Here is a 20,552-nt window from a genome sequence, read left to right on the forward strand (position 1 = left end):
AGAGTCAAAGGATGCAGAAAGGGAGGAGAGGAGGGTTGAGGAGGCAGAATCAGGAGATAGGTTGGAGAAGGTTTGAGCAGAGGGAAGAGATGATAGGATGGAAGAGGAGAGAGTAGCGGGGGAGAGAGAGCGAAGGTTGGGACGGCGCGATACCATCCGAGTAGGGGCAGTGTGGGAAGTGTTGGATGAGAGCGAGAGGGAAAAGGATACAAGGTAGTGGTCGGAGACTTGGAGGGGAGTTGCAACGAGGTTAGTGGAAGAACAGCATCTAGTAAAGATGAGGTCGAGCGTATTTCCTGCCTTGTGAGTAGGGGGAAGGTGAGAGGGTGAGGTCAAAAGAGGAGAGGAGTGGAAAGAAGGAGGCCGAGAGGAATGAGTCAAAGGTAGGCGTGGGGAGGTTAAAGTCGCCCAGAACTGTGAGAGGTGAGCCGTCCTCAGGAAAGGAGCTTATCAAGGCATCAAGCTCATTGATGAACTCTCCGAGGAACCTGGAGGGCGATAAATGATAAGGATGTTAAGCTTGAAAGGGCTGGTAACTGTGACAGCATGGAATTCAAAGGAGGCGATAGACAGATGGGTAAGGGGAGAAAGAGAGAATGACCACTTGGGAGAGATGAGGATCCCGGTGCCACCACCCCGCTGACCAGAAGCTCTCGGGGTGTGCGAGAACACGTGGGCAGACGAAGAGAGAGCAGTAGGAGTAGCAGTGTTGTCTGTGGTGATCCATGTTTCCGTCAGTGCCAAGAAGTCGAGGGACTGGAGGGAGACATAGGCGGAGATGAACTCTGCCTTGTTGGCCGCAGATCGGCAGTTCCAGAGGCTACCGGAGACCTGGAACTCCACGTGGGTCGTGCGCGCTGGGACCACCAGATTAGGGTGGCCGCGGCCACGCGGTGTGGAGCGTTTGTATGGTCTGTGCAGAGAGGAGAGAACAGGGATAGACAGACACATAGTTGACAGGCTACACAAGAGGCTACGCTAATGCAAAGGAGATTGGAATGACAAGTGGACTACACGTCACGAGTGTTCAGAAAGTTAAGCTTATGTAGCAAGAATCTTATTGACTAAAATGATTAAAATGATACAGTACTGCTGAAGTAGGCTAGCTGGCAGAGGCTGCGTTGTTGACTATGTAGGCTAGCTGGCATTGGCTGCGTTGTTGACACTACACTAATCAAGTCGTTCCGTTGAGTGTAATAGTTTCTACTGTGCTGCTATTCGGGGCTAGCTGGCTAGCTAGCAGTGTTGATTACGTTACGTTGCGTTAAAAGAACGACAATAGCTGGCTAGCTAACCTAGGAAATCGCTCTAGACTACACAATTATCTTTGATACAAAGACGGCTATGTAGCTAGCTATGTAGCTAGCTACGATCAAACAAATCAAGCCGTTGTACTGTAATGAAATGAAATGAAAAGTGTGATACTACCTGTGGAGCGAAGCGAAATGCGACCGGATTGTTGAGTGCAGAAGTTCTGTTCGGTAAACGTTGGCTAGCTGTTGGCTAGCTAGCAGAGTCTCCTATGTTAAGGACGACATAAAACTACACACTCTAAACTACACAATTATCTTGGGTACGAAGACAGCAAAGACAACTATGTAGCTAGCTAACACTACACTAATCAAGTCGTTCAGTTGAGTGTAATAGTTGTGCTGCTAATCGGTAGACGGTGGACTAGCTAACGGTGGACGTTAGCTAGCTGGCTAGCTGCAGGGCAGTGTAGACTGCGTTAGGACGACGAAATACGATAATTACGCAATTATCTATGATACAAAGACGGCTATGTAGCTAGCTAAGAAGAAATTGCTAAGATTAGACAAATCAAACCGTTGTACTATAATGAAATGTAATGAAATGTAATACTACCTGCGGACCGAGTGCAGATGCGACCGCTCGCTCCAACCCGGAAGACATTTGAGAAAAACCCACATCACAGCACAGGGGTAACCCCACCAAGAATTCCTCATACAATAATAATAATAATAAATAATAATGGCAGAGCAATTGATCAGCAACTTCATACAAGAAAGAACCCAGTCATCAACAGAGGATTTGCAAGAATCTGTATTATCTTCCAGTGGATGAGTGCAGAGGGTATGAATGTGGGGGGTGTTCATAGACACAACAAAGGCCTTAAAAATGTCCACAATCTTCTCGGCCACATGTCATTAGCACACCCCACCTCAATACAGTTCAAATAACAATACACAACTTACAAGCAACCTCACTTTTAACTAAAATGTCCAGCCAAATACTTCTGGCAGGGCAATAATAGTCCAGCTCTAATGAACTTCAATGGGAAGTGCATTTGAAAAAATAGAAAGTCTGTTGCAGGGTCAAGCACTGGAACAATAGCGGGATGAGAAAGAGAGAAAGAGAACAAGAGAGATCTTAGCTGTGGTCTTCAGGCATGCCGGTGTACTGTCTGACCGTCCGATGGTTTGTTGGTTTGTATGTCAAAGCTTCGCAACAATGTTGCTACTAATCCATGCGATCCATAACCGGCGCAGACCCAAAGGAATACAAACCACGACCTAGAACTGTCACACCAATGATGGAGTTAAATACTTTATAAACTACACACGCTGAAAATAAACCAAACTTCTGCAGCATAGCACACACAATCAAACTGTCGCACCAACCAAGAGCTCCTCCCCAAAGAGCTGAAAAAGCTGTCTTTATTTCCTCCTTCCTTACTGCTGATGCGCTCTTAAAGTGGCAACGCACGGTGAAGGCTCCGTGCAGGATTTCGCCACACTCCTCCCCCCATGAAAAAACAAAGCCTGTAGAAACAGAGAGGATGCAGGCTTTGACAGGTTCATGTTCCTGCTACACAAAACCAGGGAAGTCCTCATCATTAGAGTCCTCCACGAAGAGGTCCTGCAGGTGTTGCTTTTGCCTGCGATCCAGCTCTTCTGCCGTAGGGTAGCAGGGATTTAGGTCAACAACATCCACTGTCCTGACATCTTCCCCAGTGTCCTTCAAACAGACCAAGTAGTTCACTGGTCCCAACTGCTGCACTACACGGTGTGGCCCTTTCCACCTCGAAGCTAGCTTGGCAGTGAACGTCTTAGACGCCTTTGACAGATGATGTGACCGTACCCATACACGAGACTGGGGTGGAAAACACACATCTCATCTATGTTTGTCATAGTTTCCCAGCTGTCGTTGTTTGGCTTTGGTTTTGCTGGCCTCCACTCTGGCTAGCAAGGTGTGGTGGTGTTGTATGGCATCAAACGCTGGGCAGTCAGGTGAAACATTCAAACTTTGCAAGACTATGTCCATCGGATCCTTTAGTGGTCTTCCCAGGTGGAGTTCGGCAGGAGTGACCCCAGAAGTCTCCTGCACGGCAGAGTTCAGTGCAAAGCGAAATTCTGGAAAATGCTGATCCCACCTTGTGTGCTGATCCCCCACGAATGAAGCAATCATCCCTTTCAGGGTTCGGTTTACCCTCTCGGTCAGGTTGGTCTGAGGATGGTAGGCTGTGGTCAGCTTGGCAATTACACCCCAGTAGGTACTGAGTTCTTTGTAGATTCCTGATATGAACTGCAGACCTCGGTCAGAGAGGATTTGGTCTGGAATCCCGAATCTGGTAAAGACCTCCCTTCGCAGAATTAGAGCAATGGCTGATGCAGTGGCTTTGCGGAGGAGAAACAACTCCACCCAGTGTGTGTAGTAGTCCACTACCACCAATAAAAATTCATTCCGGGTCCCCCAGCTGGGAGGAAAAGGTCCCATGAGGTCAATTCCCAACATTTCATTTGGATGGTTCACCACGGTATCAACTTCCGGGTATCAACCCACATGCCTGGCCAGTAAACCACCTCTTGTAGTCTTCGATAAGTCTTAAAAACTCCAAGATGGCCACTCATGGGATTAGCATAATAAACTTGGATTATCTGGTCACTCAATGTAGAGGGAATGAAGACGCGGTAATGGGTGCTGTGTATTCCATCTCCTCTTGGAGTTTTTCGATACACTTTATCCTGAATTATGCTGAACTTATCATTGAAGCGACTCTTCGAGTCTTCTTCAGACAGACTCTTGTGGATTGCCATGATGGCAGCATCCTTCTGCTGTGCTCTCCATACACTCTCATCATCCAGAGGAAAGGAATCATCCAGACATTTAGCGGTAGTATAAGTGCTGCACAAGGTAGGACAAACATTGGTAGTCTCTGTAATCCGAGAAAGGGCATCTGGTACAACGTTCCGTTTTCCTTTGCGGTACTCAATGATGAAGTCAAACTTCTGCAGTCTGATAGACCAGCGAATAAGACGGCTGTTGGTCTGGCCTGATGCCAGAACCCACTGCAGAGCAGCGTGGTCTGTGACAACGGTGAAGATCTTCGCCTCCAAGTAGTAGCTCCATTCCTCCAAAGCCCAGACCACAGCGAGGCACTCCCTTTTAGTCGTTGAATAATTCCTCTCAGCTGAATTAAGGGTGTGACTTGCATAAGCAAGAACTTCTTTTGTTCCAAGTCCTGTTTGTTGAGCCAAGACTGCTCCATGTCCTGTTTGACTTGCATCTGTGTACACAATGAAATGAGCATTCAGGTTAGGATGTCCAAGCACTAGATGAGTAATAAGATTGTTTTTGAGTGCTTCAAATGCACTTTGGCATGCAGAGGTCCATTGGAATTTCACACCTTTATTCTTAAGGTGGTTGAGGGGTTTGGCGACCTTTGAAAAGTCAGGCACAAACCTGTGGTACCATCCAGCCATACCCAGAAACCTCTGAACAGCCTTGAGGGATGTGGGAATTGGGAATTCCTGCACGGCTGCAACTTTGGCTGGATCTGCATGGATACCTTCAGCATTAACCACATGACCAAGGAACTTGAGTTCTGGCAAACAGAAGCAACACTTCTTCAAGTTCAAGGTCAAACCTGCAGCCTTTAGTCTGTCGAATACGGACTGTATGTCTTGCAGATGATCCGCGACAGAGGAGGAGTAGATTATGATGTCATCCAGATACACAAAACTATTTCTACCCCTCAGATCTCCCAGGACAATCTCCATCAACCTTTGGAAGGTTGCTGGAGCATTATTCAAACCAAAAGGCATGACTTTGAAGTAGTACAAACCAGCAGGTGTGACAAAGGCAGTCTTGTCCTGACTAGCAGGATCCATTGCCACCTGCCAATAGCCACTGTTCATATCCAGATTACTAAAGATGGATGCTCCTGCCAGAGATTCCAGTATGTCATTTATGTTTGGTAGAGGGTAGGCATCACTTTCTGTTATGGCATTCGGCTTCCTGTAGTTCACACAGAATCGATATCCACCATCTTTCTTAGGGATCAGGACAACCGGAGAAGCCCATCCGGAAAAAGAAGGTTCTACAATTCCATTCTCCAACATGCTTTTGAGCTGTTCATTGAGAATTGCCAGTTTGGCGGTGGACAGCCTGTAGGGATGCTGCTTAATGGGGACATCATGCCGGGTATAGATTTTGTGTTTGAAGACGGTTATACGGCCGAGTGTAAGAGTACAGACCTTACTGTTCATGTCCAACATCTGGGAGAGCTGCCACCTTTTACCATCCTCAGACCAACCTGACCGAGAGGGTAAACCGAACCCTGAAGTGGATGATTGCTTAATTCGTGGGGGATCAGCACACAAGGTGGGATCAGCATCTTCCGGAATTTTGCTTTGCACTGAACTCTGCCGTGCAGGAGACTTCTGGGGTCACTCCCGCCGAACTCCACCTGGGAAGATCACTAAAAGGTCAGATGGACAGAGTCTTGCAATGTTCGAATGTTTCACCTGACTGCCCAGCGTTTGATGCCGTACAACACCACCACACCTTGCTAGCCAGAGTGGAGGCCAGCAAAACCAAAGCCAAACAACGACAGCTGATAAACTATGACAAACATAGACGAGACGTGTGTTTTCCATCCCAGTCTCGTGTATGGGTACAGTCATATCATCTGTCAAAGGCGTCTAAGAAGTTCACTGACAAGCTAGCTTCGAGATGGAAAGGTCCATACCTTGTAGTGCAGCAGTTGGGACCAGTGGACTACTTGGTCTGTTTGGAGGACACTGGGGAAGATGTCAGGACAGTGCATGTTGTTGACCTAAAGCCCTGCTACCCTACGGCAGAAGAGCTGGATCGCAGGCAAAAGCAACACCTGCAGGACCTCTTCGTGGAGGACTCTAATGATGAGGACTTCCTTGGTTTTGAGTTGTAGGAAAAATGACTACACACGCTGAAAATAAACCAAACTTCTGCAGCATAACGCACACAATCAAACTGTCGCGCCAACCAAGAGCTCCTCCCCAAAGAGCTGAATGAGCTGTCTTTATTTCCTCCTTCCTTACTGCTGATGCACTCTTAAAGTGGCAGCGCACGGTGAAGGCTCCGTGCAGGATTTCGCCACACTGTAATGAGTACTTTTGTGTGTCAGGGAAAATGTATGGAGTAAAAAGTATATTATTTTCTTTAGGAATGTAGTGAAGTAGAAATAAAAGTTGTCAAAAATATAAATAGTTAAGTACAGAAAAAACTACTTAAGTAGAACTTTAAAGTATTTTTACTTCACACCACTGGTTTGGGGATTGGGGATGCTTGCACATGTACACGTACACACTCACACACACTCATCTCTGCACGTGCCCCTGGTCCCTGTAGTGAGTGATACCCATCTCAACCAGTCAGACATATAGTCATGTAATGTAGCCTGGGCCCAGCCCAGTTCAGTCTGGTTTAGCCCAGTCCCAGGCCACTCACTCACGCCAGTGACAGAGCCAGAGCAGACATGATGCCATTGCTGCAGCGTTACACTAACACAGTGTTACATTACCACAGCCCTGAAGCAAACAGAATATACTAATCACGAGGGCTTTAACATGTGGCCTCACTCCCAAACAGGACCAGAAATACACCCCTTAGATCTAACTCTATCCATACGACATCTTATCATCAGCTGTATTATCTGATGATACATCATTGGTCTTACCTTACCTTGTGTGTGTGTGTGTGTTGCAGTGGTCACTCTGTACTCTACCCTGGGGGGTCCGGCCATCACTCATGGTCTGAACGAGACAGAGGTCAGTCACATCATAACCAGCCGAGAGCTACTGGAGACCAGACTCAAGGTGAGAGAACACACACATCTGAAAATGTGTAGATATGATATTAAGAAGTATAGGAAGAAATCAAGAAAGGATAGGAAGAGTGGGAAAGAGGAGTTTATGTGTGGGAGAGAGAGGAGAGGTAAATAGGATGCACATTGTGGATCTGGGCTCTGTACTATGCCCACTGTTATCAGTGTGAGATGCAGAGTAGGGTCAGAGATACACAGACCCACCAGATGGGTTAGAGACAGACCAACACACTGGGTTATAGACAGACCAACACACTGGGTTAGAGAAAGACCAACACACAGGGTTATATACACAGACCGACACACTGGGTTAGAGACAGACCAACACAATTGGTTAGAGACAGACCAACACACTGGGTTATATACACAGACCGACACACGGGGTTAGAGACAGATCAACACACAGGGTTACATACACAGACCGACACACTGGATTAGAGACAGACCGACACACTGGGTTAGAGACAGACCAAGACTATGGGTTAAAGACACAGACCAACACACTGGGTTAGAGACACAGACAAACACACTGGGTTAGAGACAGACCAACACTATGGGTTAAAGACACAGACCAACACACTGGGTTAGAGACACAGACAAACACACTGGGTTAGAGACAGACCAACACTATGGGTTAAAGACACAGACCAACACACTGGGTTAGAGACACAGACCAACACACTGGGTTAGAGACACAGACCAACACACTGGGTTAAAGACACAGACCAACACACTGGGTTATAGACAGACCAACACACTGGTTTAGAGACAGACCAACACACTGGGTTATATACACAGACCAACACACTGGGTTATATACACAGACCAACACACTGGGTTATAGACAGACCAACACACTGGTTTAGAGACAGACCAACACACTGGGTTATATACACAGACCAACACACTGGTTTAGAGACAGACCAACACACTGGGTTAGAGACACAGATACCACACTGGGTTAAAGACACAGACCAACACACTGGTTTAGAGACAGACCAACACACTGGGTTAGAGACACAGACCAACACACTGGGTTAAAGACACAGACCACACACTGGTTTAGAGACAGACCAACACACTGGGTTAGAGACACAGACCAACACACTGGGTTAAAGACACAGACCAACACACTGGGTTAGAGACACAGACCAACACACTGGGTTATATACACAGACCGACACACTGGATTAGAGACAGACCGACACACTGGGTTAGAGACAGACCAACACTATGGGTTAAAGACACAGACCAACACACTGGGTTAGAGACACAGACAAACACACTGGGTTAGAGACAGACCAACACACTGGGTTAGAGACACAGACCAACACACTGGGTTAAAGACACAGACCGACACACTGGGTTAAAGACACAGACCAACACACTGGTTTAGAGACACAGACCAACACACTGGGTTAGAGACACAGACAAACACACTGGGTTAGAGACAGACCAACACTATGGGTTAAAGACACAGACCAACACACTGGGTTAGAGACACAGACCAACACACTGGGTTAGAGACACAGACCAACACACTGGGTTAAAGACACAGACCAACACACTGGGTTATAGACAGACCAACACACTGGGTTATAGACAGACCAACACACTGGGTTAGAGACACAGACCAACACACTGGGTTAAAGACACAGACCAACACACTGGGTTATAGACAGAACAACACAATAGGTTAGAGACACAGACCAACACACTGGGTTAAAGACACAGACCGACACACTGGGTTAGAGACAGACCAACACTATGGGTTAAAGACACAGACCAACACACTGGGTTAGAGACACAGACAAACACACTGGGTTAGAGACAGACCAACACTATGGGTTAAAGACACAGACCGACACACTGGGTTAGAGACACAGACCAACACACTGGGTTAGAGACACAGACCAACACACTGGGTTAAAGACACAGACCAACACACTGGTTTAGAGACAGACCAACACACTGGGTTATATACACAGACCAACACACTGGGTTATATACACAGACCAACACACTGGGTTATAGACAGACCAACACACTGGTTTAGAGACAGACCAACACACTGGGTTATATACACAGACCAACAAACTGGTTTAGAGACAGACCAACACACTGGGTTAGAGACACAGATACCACACTGGGTTAAAGACACAGACCAACACACTGGTTTAGAGACAGACCAACACACTGGGTTAGAGACACAGACCAACACACTGGGTTAAAGACACAGACCACACACTGGTTTAGAGACAGACCAACACACTGGGTTAGAGACACATACCAACACACTGGGTTAAAGACACAGACCAACACACTGGGTTAGAGACACAGACCAACACACTGGGTTATATACACAGACCGACACACGGGGTTAGAGACAGATCAACACACAGGGTTATATACAGAGACCGACACACTGGATTAGAGACAGACCGACACACTGGGTTAGAGACAGACCAACACTATGGGTTAAAGACACAGACCAACACACTGGGTTAGAGACACAGACAAACACACTGGGTTAGAGACAGACCAACACACTGGGTTAGAGACACAGACCAACACACTGGGTTAAAGACACAGACCGACACACTGGGTTAAAGACACAGACCAACACACTGGTTTAGAGACACAGACCAACACACTGGGTTAGAGACACAGACAAACACACTGGGTTAGAGACAGACCAACACTATGGGTTAAAGACACAGACCAACACACTGGGTTAGAGACACAGACCAACACACTGGGTTAGAGACACAGACCAACACACTGGGTTAAAGACACAGACCAACACACTGGGTTATAGACAGACCAACACACTGGTTTAGAGACAGACCAACACACTGGGTTATATACACAGACCAACACACTGGGTTATATACACAGACCAACACACTGGGTTATAGACAGACCAACACACTGGTTTAGAGACAGACCAACACACTGGGTTATATACACAGACCAACACACTGGGTTATATACACAGACCAACACACTGGTTTAGAGACAGACCAACACACTGGGTTAGAGACACAGACCAACACACTGGGTTAAAGACACAGACCAACACACTGGTTTAGAGACAGACCAACACACTGGGTTAGAGACACAGACCAACACACTGGGTTAAAGACACAGACCAACACACTGGGTTATATACACAGACCAACATACTGGGTTATAGACAGACCAACACACTGGTTTAGAGACAGACCAACACACTGGGTTATATACACAGACCAACACACTGGGTTATATACACAGACCAACACACTGGGTTATATACACAGACCAACACACTGGGTTATATACACAGACCAACACACTGGTTTAGAGACACAGACCAACACACTGGGTTAGAGACACAGACAAACACACTGGGTTATATAAAGACAAACATACTGGTTTAGAGACAGACCAACACACTGGGTTAGAGACACAGACCAACACACTGGGATATAGAAAGACCAACACACTGGTCTAGAGACAGACCAACACACTGGGTTAGAGACACAGGCCAACACAATGGGTTATAGACACAGACAAACACACTGGGTTAAAGACACAGACCAACACACTGGGTTAAAGACACAGACCAACACACTGGGTTATAAACAGACCAACCTACTGGTTTAGAGACAGACCAACACACTGGGTTATATACACAGACCAACACACTGGGTTATATACACAGACCAACACACTGGGTTATAGACAGACCAACACACTGGTTTAGAGACAGACCAACACATTGGGTTATATACACAGACCAACACACTGGGTTATATACACAGACCAACACACTGGGTTATATACACAGACCAACACACTGGGTTATATACACAGACCAACACACTGGGTTATATACACAGACCAACACACTGGTTTAGAGACACAGACCAACACACTGGGTTAGAGACAGACCAACACTATGGGTTAAAGACACAGTCCAACACACTGGGTTATATACACAGACCAACACACTGGTTTAGAGACACAGACCAACACAATGGGTTATATAAAGACAAACATACTGGTTTAGAGACAGACCAACACACTGGGTTAGAGACACAGACCAACACACTGGGTTATAGAAAGACCAACACACTGGTCTAGAGACAGACCAACACACTGGGTTAGAGACACAGGCCAACACAATGGGTTATAGACACACACAAACACACTGGGTTAAAGACACAGACCAACACATTGGTTTAGAGACAGACCAACACACTGGGTTAGAGACACAGACCAACACACTGGGTTAAAGACACAGACCAACACACTGGGATATAGAAAGACCAACACACTGGTCTAGAGACAGACCAACACACTGGGTTAGAGACACAGGCCAACACAATGGGTTATAGACACAGACAAACACACTGGGTTATAGACACAGACCAACACACTGGGTTATAGAAAGACCAACACACTGGTCTAGAGACAGACCAACACACTGGGTTAGAGACACAGACCAACACACTGGGTTATAGAAAGACCAACACACTGGTCTAGAGACAGACCAACACACTGGGTTAAAGACACAGACCAACACACTGGGTTAGAGACACAGGCCAACACACTGGGTTAGAGACACAGAGAAACACACTGGGTTAGAGACACAGACCAACACACTGGGTTAGAGACACAGACCAACACAATGGGTTATAGACACAGACAAACACACTGGGTTATAGACACAGACCAACACACTGGGTTATAGAAAGACCAACACACTGGTCTAGAGACAGACCAACACACTGGGTTAGAGACACAGGCCAACACACTGGGTTAGAGACACAGACAAACACACTGGGTTAGAGACACAGACCAACACACTGGGTTAGAGACACAGACCAACACACTGGGTTAGAGACACAGACCAACACACTGGTTTAGAGACACAGACCAACACAATGGGTTATATAAAGACAAACATACTGGTTTAGAGACAGACCAACACACTGGGTTAGAGACACAGACCAACACACTGGGTTAGAGACACAGACCAACACACTGGTCTAGAGACAGACCAACACACTGGGTTAGAGACACAGACCAACACACTGGGTTAGAGACACAGACCAACACACTGGTCTAGAGACAGACCAACACACTGGGTTAGAAACACAGACCAACACACTGGGTTAGAGACACAGACCAACACACTGGGTTAAAGACACAGACCAACACACTGGGTTAAAGACACAGACCAACACACTGGGTTATAAACAGACCAACACACTGGTTTAGAGACAGACCAACACACTGGGTTATATACACAGACCAACACACTGGGTTATATACACAGACCAACACACTGGGTTATAGACAGACCAACACACTGGTTTAGAGACAGACCAACACACTGGGTTATATACACAGACCAACACACTGGGTTATATACACAGACCAACACACTGGGTTATATACACAGACCAACACACTGGGTTATAGACAGACCAACACACTGGTTTAGAGACAGACCAACACACTGGGTTATATACACAGACCAACACACTGGTTTAGAGACAGACCAACACACTGGGTTAGAGACACAGACCAACACACTGGTTTAGAGACAGACCAACACACTGGGTTAGAGACACAGACCAACACACTGGGTTAGAGACAGACCAACACACTGGGTTAGAGACACAGACCAACACACTGGTTTAGAGACAGACCAACACACTGGGTTAGAGACAGACCAACACACTGGGTTAGAGACACAGACCAACACACTGGTTTAGAGACAGACCAACACACTGGGTTAGAGACACAGACCAACACACTGGTTTAGAGACAGACCAACACACTGGGTTAGAGACACAGACCAACACACTGGGTTATAGAACACACTGATATACCAACAACACACTGGGTTATGGACACAGAACACACTGGTTTACCAACACACTGGGTTAGAGACACAGACAAACACACTGGGTTAGAGACAGACCAACACTATGGGTTAAAGACACAGTCCAACACACTGGGTTATAGACCAACACACTGACACAACCAACACACTGGGTTATAGACACAGACCAACACACTGGGTTATAGAAAGACCAACACACTGGTCTAGAGACAGACCAACACACTGGGTTAGAGACACAGACCAACACACTGGGTTATAGAAAGACCAACACACTGGTCTAGAGACAGACCAACACACTGGGTTAGAGACACAGACACAATGACCAACACACACTGGGTTATAGACACAGACCAACACACTGGGTTATAGAAAGACCAACACACTGGTCTAAAGACAGACCAACACTGGGTTAGAGACACAGGCCAACACACTGGGTTAAATACACAGACCAACACACTGGGATTAGAGACCAACACACTGGTCTAGAGACAGACCAACACACTGGGTTAGAGACACAGGCCAACACAATGGGTTATAGACACAGACAAACACACTGGGATATAGAAAGACCAACACACTGGTCTAGAGACAGACCAACACACTGGGTTAGAGACACAGACAAACACACTGGGTTAGAGACACAAACCAACACACTGGGTTAGAGACACAGACCAACACACTGGGTTATAGACACAGACCAACACACTGGTTTAGTGACATAGACCAACACAATGGCTTATATAAAGACAAACATACTGGTTTAGAGACAGACCAACACACTGGGTTAGAGACACAGACCAACACACTGGGTTAGAGACACAGACCAACACACTGGTCTAGAGACAGACAAACACACTGGGTTAGAGACACAGACCAACACACTGGGTTAGAGACACAGACCAACACACTGGTCTAGAGACAGACCAACACACTGGGTTAGAGACACAGACCAACACACTGGGTTAGAGACACAGACCAACACACTGGGTTAAAGACACAGACCAACACACTGGTTTAGAGACAGACCAACACACTGGGTTATATACACAGACCAACACACTGGGTTATATACACAGACCAACACACTGGGTTATAGACACAGGCCAACACACTGGTTTAGAGACAGACCAACACACTGGGTTATATACACAGACCAACACACTGGGTTATATACACAGACCAACACACTGGGTTATATACACAGACCAACACACTGGGTTATATACACAGACCAACACACTGGGTTATATACACAGACCAACACACTGGTTTAGAGACACAGACCAAGACACTGGGTTAGAGACACAGACAAACACACTGGGTTAGAGACAGACCAACACTATGGGTTAAAGACACAGTCCAACACACTGGGTTATATACACAGACCAACACACTGGTTTAGAGACACAGACCAACACAATGGGTTATATAAAGACAAACATACTGGTTTAGAGACAGACCAACACACTGGGTTAGAGACACAGACCAACACACTGGGTTATAGAAAGACCAACACACTGGTCTAGAGACAGACCAACACACTGGGTTAGAGACACAGGCCAACACAATGGGTTATAGACACACACAAACACACTGGGTTATAGACACAGACCAACACACTGGGTTATAGAAAGACCAACACACTGGTCTAAAGACAGACCAACACACTGGGTTAGAGACACAGGCCAACACACTGGGTTAAATACACAGACCAACACACTGGGATATAGAAAGACCAACACACTGGTCTAGAGACAGACCAACACACTGGGTTAGAGACACAGGCCAACACAATGGGTTATAGACACAGACAAACACACTGGGATATAGAAAGACCAACACACTGGTCTAGAGACAGACCAACACACTGGGTTAGAGACACAGACCAACACACTGGGTTATAGAAAGACCAACACACTGGTCTAGAGACAGACCAACACACTGGGTTAGAGACACAGGCCAACACAATGGGTTATAGACACAGACAAACACACTGGGTTATAGACACAGACCAACACACTGGGTTATAGAAAGACCAACACACTGGTCTAAAGACAGACCAACACACTGGGTTAGAGACACAGGCCAACACACTGGGTTAGAGACACAGACAAACACACTGGGTTAGAGACACAGACCAACACACTGGGTTATAGACACAGACCAACACACTGGGTTATAGACACAGACCAACACACTGGGTTATAGACAGACCAACACACTGGGTTAGAGACACAGACCAACATACTGGGTTATAGAAAGACCAACACACTGGTCTAGAGACAGACCAACACACTGGGTTAGAGACACAGGGCAACACACTGGGTTAAAGACACAGACCGACACACTGGGTTAAAGACACAGACCAACACACTGGGTTATAGACAGACCAACACACTGGGTTAGAGACACAGACCAACACACTGGGTTAAAGACACAGACCAACACACTGGGTAATAGACAGACCAACACACTGGGTTAGAGACACAGACCAACACACTGGGTTAAAGACACAGACCGACACACTGGGTTAGAGACAGACCAACACTATGGGTTAAAGACACAGACCAACACACTGGGTTAGAGACACAGACAAACACACTGGGTTAGAGACAGACCAACACTATGGGTTAAAGACACAGACCAACACACTGGGTTAGAGACAGACCAACACACTGGGTTATATACACAGACCAACACACTGGGTTATATACACAGACCAACACACTGGGTTATAGACAGACCAACACACTGGTTTAGAGACAGACCAACACACTGGGTTAGAGACACAGACCAACACACTGGGTTAAAGACACAGACCAACACACTGGTTTAGAGACAGACCAACACACTGGGTTAGAGACACAGACCAACACACTGGGTTAAAGACACAGACCAACACACTGGGATATAGAAAGACCAACACACTGGTTTAGAGACACAGACCAACACAATGGGTTATATAAAGACAAACATACTGGTTTAGAGACAGACCAACACACTGGGTTAGAGACACAGACCAACACACTGGGTTATAGAAAGACCAACACACTGGTCTAGAGACATACCAACACACTGGGTTAGAGACACAGACCAACACACTGGTCTAGAGACAGACCAACACACTGGGTTAGAGACCAACAGGGTTAGAGACCAACCAACACACTGGGTTATAGACACAGACCAACACACTGGGTTAAAGACACAGACAACACACTGACCAACACACTGGTTTAGAGACAGACCAACACACTGGGTTATATACACAGACCAACACACTGGGTTATATAGACACAGACCAACACACTGGGTTACTGGTTTAGAGACAGACCAACACACTGGGTTATATACACAGACCAACACACTGGGTTATAGACAGACCAACACACTGGTTTACAGACCAACACACTGGGTTATATACACAGACCAACACACTGGTTTAGAGACAGACCAACACACTGGGTTAGAGACACAGACCAACACACTGGGTTAAAGACACAGACCAACACACTGGTTTAGAGACCAACAGACACACACTGGGTTAGAGACACAGACCAACACACTGGGTTATAGACACAGACCAACACACTGGGTTATAGACAGACCAACACACTGGGTTATATGGGGTTATAAGGGTTATATACACAGACCAACACACTGGGTTATATACACAGACCAACACACTGGTTTAGAGACACAGACCAACACACTGGGTTAGAGACACAGACAAACACACTGGGTTAGAGACAGACCAACACTATGGGTTAAAGACACAGTCCAACACACTGGGTTATATACACAGACCAACACACTGGTTTAGAGACAGACCAACACAATGGGTTATATAAAGACAAACATACTGGTTTAGAGACAGACCAACACACTGGGTTAGAGACACAGACCAACACACTGGGTTATAGAAAGACCAACACACTGGTCTAGAGACAGACCAACACACTGGGTTAGAGACACAGGCCAACACAATGGGTTATAGACACACAAACACACTGGGTTATAGACACAGACCAACACACTGGGTTATAGAAAGACCAACACACTGGTCTAAAGACAGACCAACACACTGGGTTAGAGACACAGGCCAACACACTGGGTTAAATACACAGACCAACACACTGGGTTAAAGACACAGACCAACACACTGGGTTAGAGACACAGACCAACACACTGGGTTATATACACAGACCAACACTGGGTTAGAGACAGATCAACACACAGGGTTATATACAGAGACCGACACACTGGATTAGAGACAGACCAACACACTGGGTTAGAGACAGACCAACACTATGGGTTACCAACACACTGGGTTAGAGACACAGACCAACACACTGGGTTAGAGACAGACCAACACACTGGGTTAGAGACACAGACCAACACACTGGGTTAAAGACACAGACCAACACACTGGGTTAAAGACACAGACCAACACACTGGTTTAGAGACACAGACCAACACACTGGGTTAGAGACACAGACCAACACACTGGGTTAGAGACAGACCAACACACTGGGTTAAAGACACAGACCAACACACTGGGTTAGAGACACAGACCAACACACTGGGTTAGAGACACAGACCAACACACTGGGTTAAAGACACAGACCAACACACTGGGTTATAGACAGACCAACACACTGGTTTAGAGACAGACCAACACACTGGGTTATATACACAGACCAACACACTGGGTTATATACACAGACCAACACACTGGGTTATAGACAGACCAACACACTGGTCTAGAGACAGACCAACACACTGGGTTAGAGACACAGACCAACACACTGGGTTATATACACAGACCAACACACTGGTTTAGAGACAGACCAACACACTGGGTTAGAGACACAGACCAACACACTGGGTTAAAGACACAGACCAACACACTGGTTTAGAGACAGACCAACACACTGGGTTAGAGACACAGACCAACACACTGGGTTAAAGACACAGACCAACACACTGGGTTATATACACAGACCAACACACTGGGTTATAGACAGACCAACACACTGGTTTAGACACAGACCAACACACTGGGTTATATACACAGACCAACACACTGGGTTATATACACAGACCAACACACTGGGTTATAGTGGGTTATATACACAGACCAACACACTGGTCTAGAGACAGACCAACACACTGGTTTAGAGACACAGACCAACACAATGGGTTATATAAAGACAAACATACTGGTTTAGAGACAGACCAACACACTGGGTTAGAGACACAGACCAACACACTGGGTTATAGAAAGACCAACACACTGGTCTAGAGACATACCAACACACTGGGTTAGAGACACAGACCAACACACTGGGTTAGAGACACAGACCAACACACTGGGTTAAAGACACAGACCAACACACTGGGTTAAAGACACAGACCAACACACTGGGTTATAAACAGACCAACACACTGGTTTAGAGACAGACCAACACACTGGGTTATATACACAGACCAACACACTGGGTTATATACACAGACCAACACACTGGGTTATAGACAGACCAACACACTGGTTTAGAGACAGACCAACACATTGGGTTATATACACAGACCAACACACTGGGTTATATACACAGACCAACACACTGGGTTATATACACAGACCAACACACTGGGTTATATACACAGACCAACACACTGGGTTATATACACAGACCAACACACTGGTTTAGAGACACAGACCAACACACTGGGTTAGAGACAGACCAACACACTGGGTTAAAGACACAGACCAACACACTGGGTTAGAGACAGACCAACACACTGGGTTATATACACAGACCAACACACTGGGTTATATACACAGACCAACACACTGGGTTATAGACAGACCAACACACTGGTTTAGAGACAGACCAACACACTGGGTTAGAGACACAGACCAACACACTGGGTTAAAGACACAGACCAACACACTGGTTTAGAGACAGACCAACACACTGGGTTAGAGACACAGACCAACACACTGGGTTAAAGACACAGACCAACACACTGGGATATAGAAAGACCAACACACTGGTTTAGAGACACAGACCAACACAATGGGTTATATAAAGACAAACATACTGGTTTAGAGACAGACCAACACACTGGGTTAGAGAAACAGACAGACCAACACACTGGTCTAGAGACATACCAACACACTGGGTTAGAGACACAGACCAACACACTGGTCTAGAGACAGACCAACACACTGGGTTAGAGACACAGACCAACACACTGGGTTAGAGACACAGACCAACACACTGGGTTAAAGACACAGACCAACACACTGGGTTAAAGACACAGACCAACACACTGGGTTATAAACAGACCAACACACTGGTTTAGAGACAGACCAACACACTGGGTTATATACACAGACCAACACACTGGGTTATATACACAGACCAACACACTGGGTTATAGACAGACCAACACACTGGTTTAGAGACAGACCAACACACTGGGTTATATACACAGACCAACACACTGGGTTATATACACAGACCAACACACTGGGTTATATACACAGACCAACACACTGGGTTATAGACAGACCAACACACTGGTTTAGAGACAGACCAACACACTGGGTTATATACACAGACCAACACACTGGTTTAGAGACAGACCAACACACTGGGTTAGAGACACAGACCAACACACTGGGTTAAAGACACAGACCAACACACTGGTTTAGAGACAGACCAACACACTGGGTTAGAGACACAGACCAACACACTGGGTTATAAACAGACCAACACACTGGTTTAGAGACAGACCAACACACTGGGTTATATACACAGACCAACACACTGGGTTATATACACAGACCAACACACTGGGTTATATACACAGACCAACACACTGGGTTATATACACAGACCAACACACTGGGTTATATACACAGACCAACACACTGGTTTAGAGACACAGACCAACACACTGGGTTAGAGACACAGACAAACACACTGGGTTAGAGACAGACCAACACTATGGGTTAAAGACACAGTCCAACACACTGGGTTATATACACAGACCAACACACTGGTTTAGAGACACAGACCAACACAATGGGTTATATAAAGACAAACATACTGGTTTAGAGACAGACCAACACACTGGGTTAGAGACACAGACCAACACACTGGGTTATAGAAAGACCAACACACTGGTCTAGAGACAGACCAACACACTGGGTTAGAGACACAGGCCAACACAATGGGTTATAGACACACACAAACACACTGGGTTATAGACACAGACCAACACACTGGGTTATAGAAAGACCAACACACTGGTCTAAAGACAGACCAACACACTGGGTTAGAGACACAGACCAACACACTGGGTGAGACACAGACCAACACACTGGGATATAGAAAGACCAACACACTGGTCTAGAGACAGACCAACACACTGGGTTAGAGACACAGGCCAACACAATGGGTTATAGACACAGACAAACACACTGGGATATAGAAAGACCAACACACTGGTCTAGAGACAGACCAACACACTGGGTTA

General features: G+C 46.3%; 1 protein-coding gene across 1 annotated transcript in view; it reads left to right on the forward strand.

Moving 5' to 3' along the window:
* Window positions 1-20,552, forward strand: part of LOC115142207 (fatty acid CoA ligase Acsl3-like) — a 107,045-nt gene that overhangs the window by 39,167 nt on the left and 47,326 nt on the right. Inside the window, exon 4 of the mRNA XM_065027223.1 lies at window positions 6,991-7,100. Coding sequence (XP_064883295.1) covers window positions 6,991-7,100 — 110 coding nt within the window. The remainder of the gene's footprint in view (window positions 1-6,990; window positions 7,101-20,552) is intronic.

The sequence above is a fragment of the Oncorhynchus nerka genome, linkage group LG14, assembly GCF_034236695.1.
Source record: "Oncorhynchus nerka isolate Pitt River linkage group LG14, Oner_Uvic_2.0, whole genome shotgun sequence".
NCBI classification, from domain to species: Eukaryota; Metazoa; Chordata; class Actinopteri; order Salmoniformes; family Salmonidae; genus Oncorhynchus; species Oncorhynchus nerka.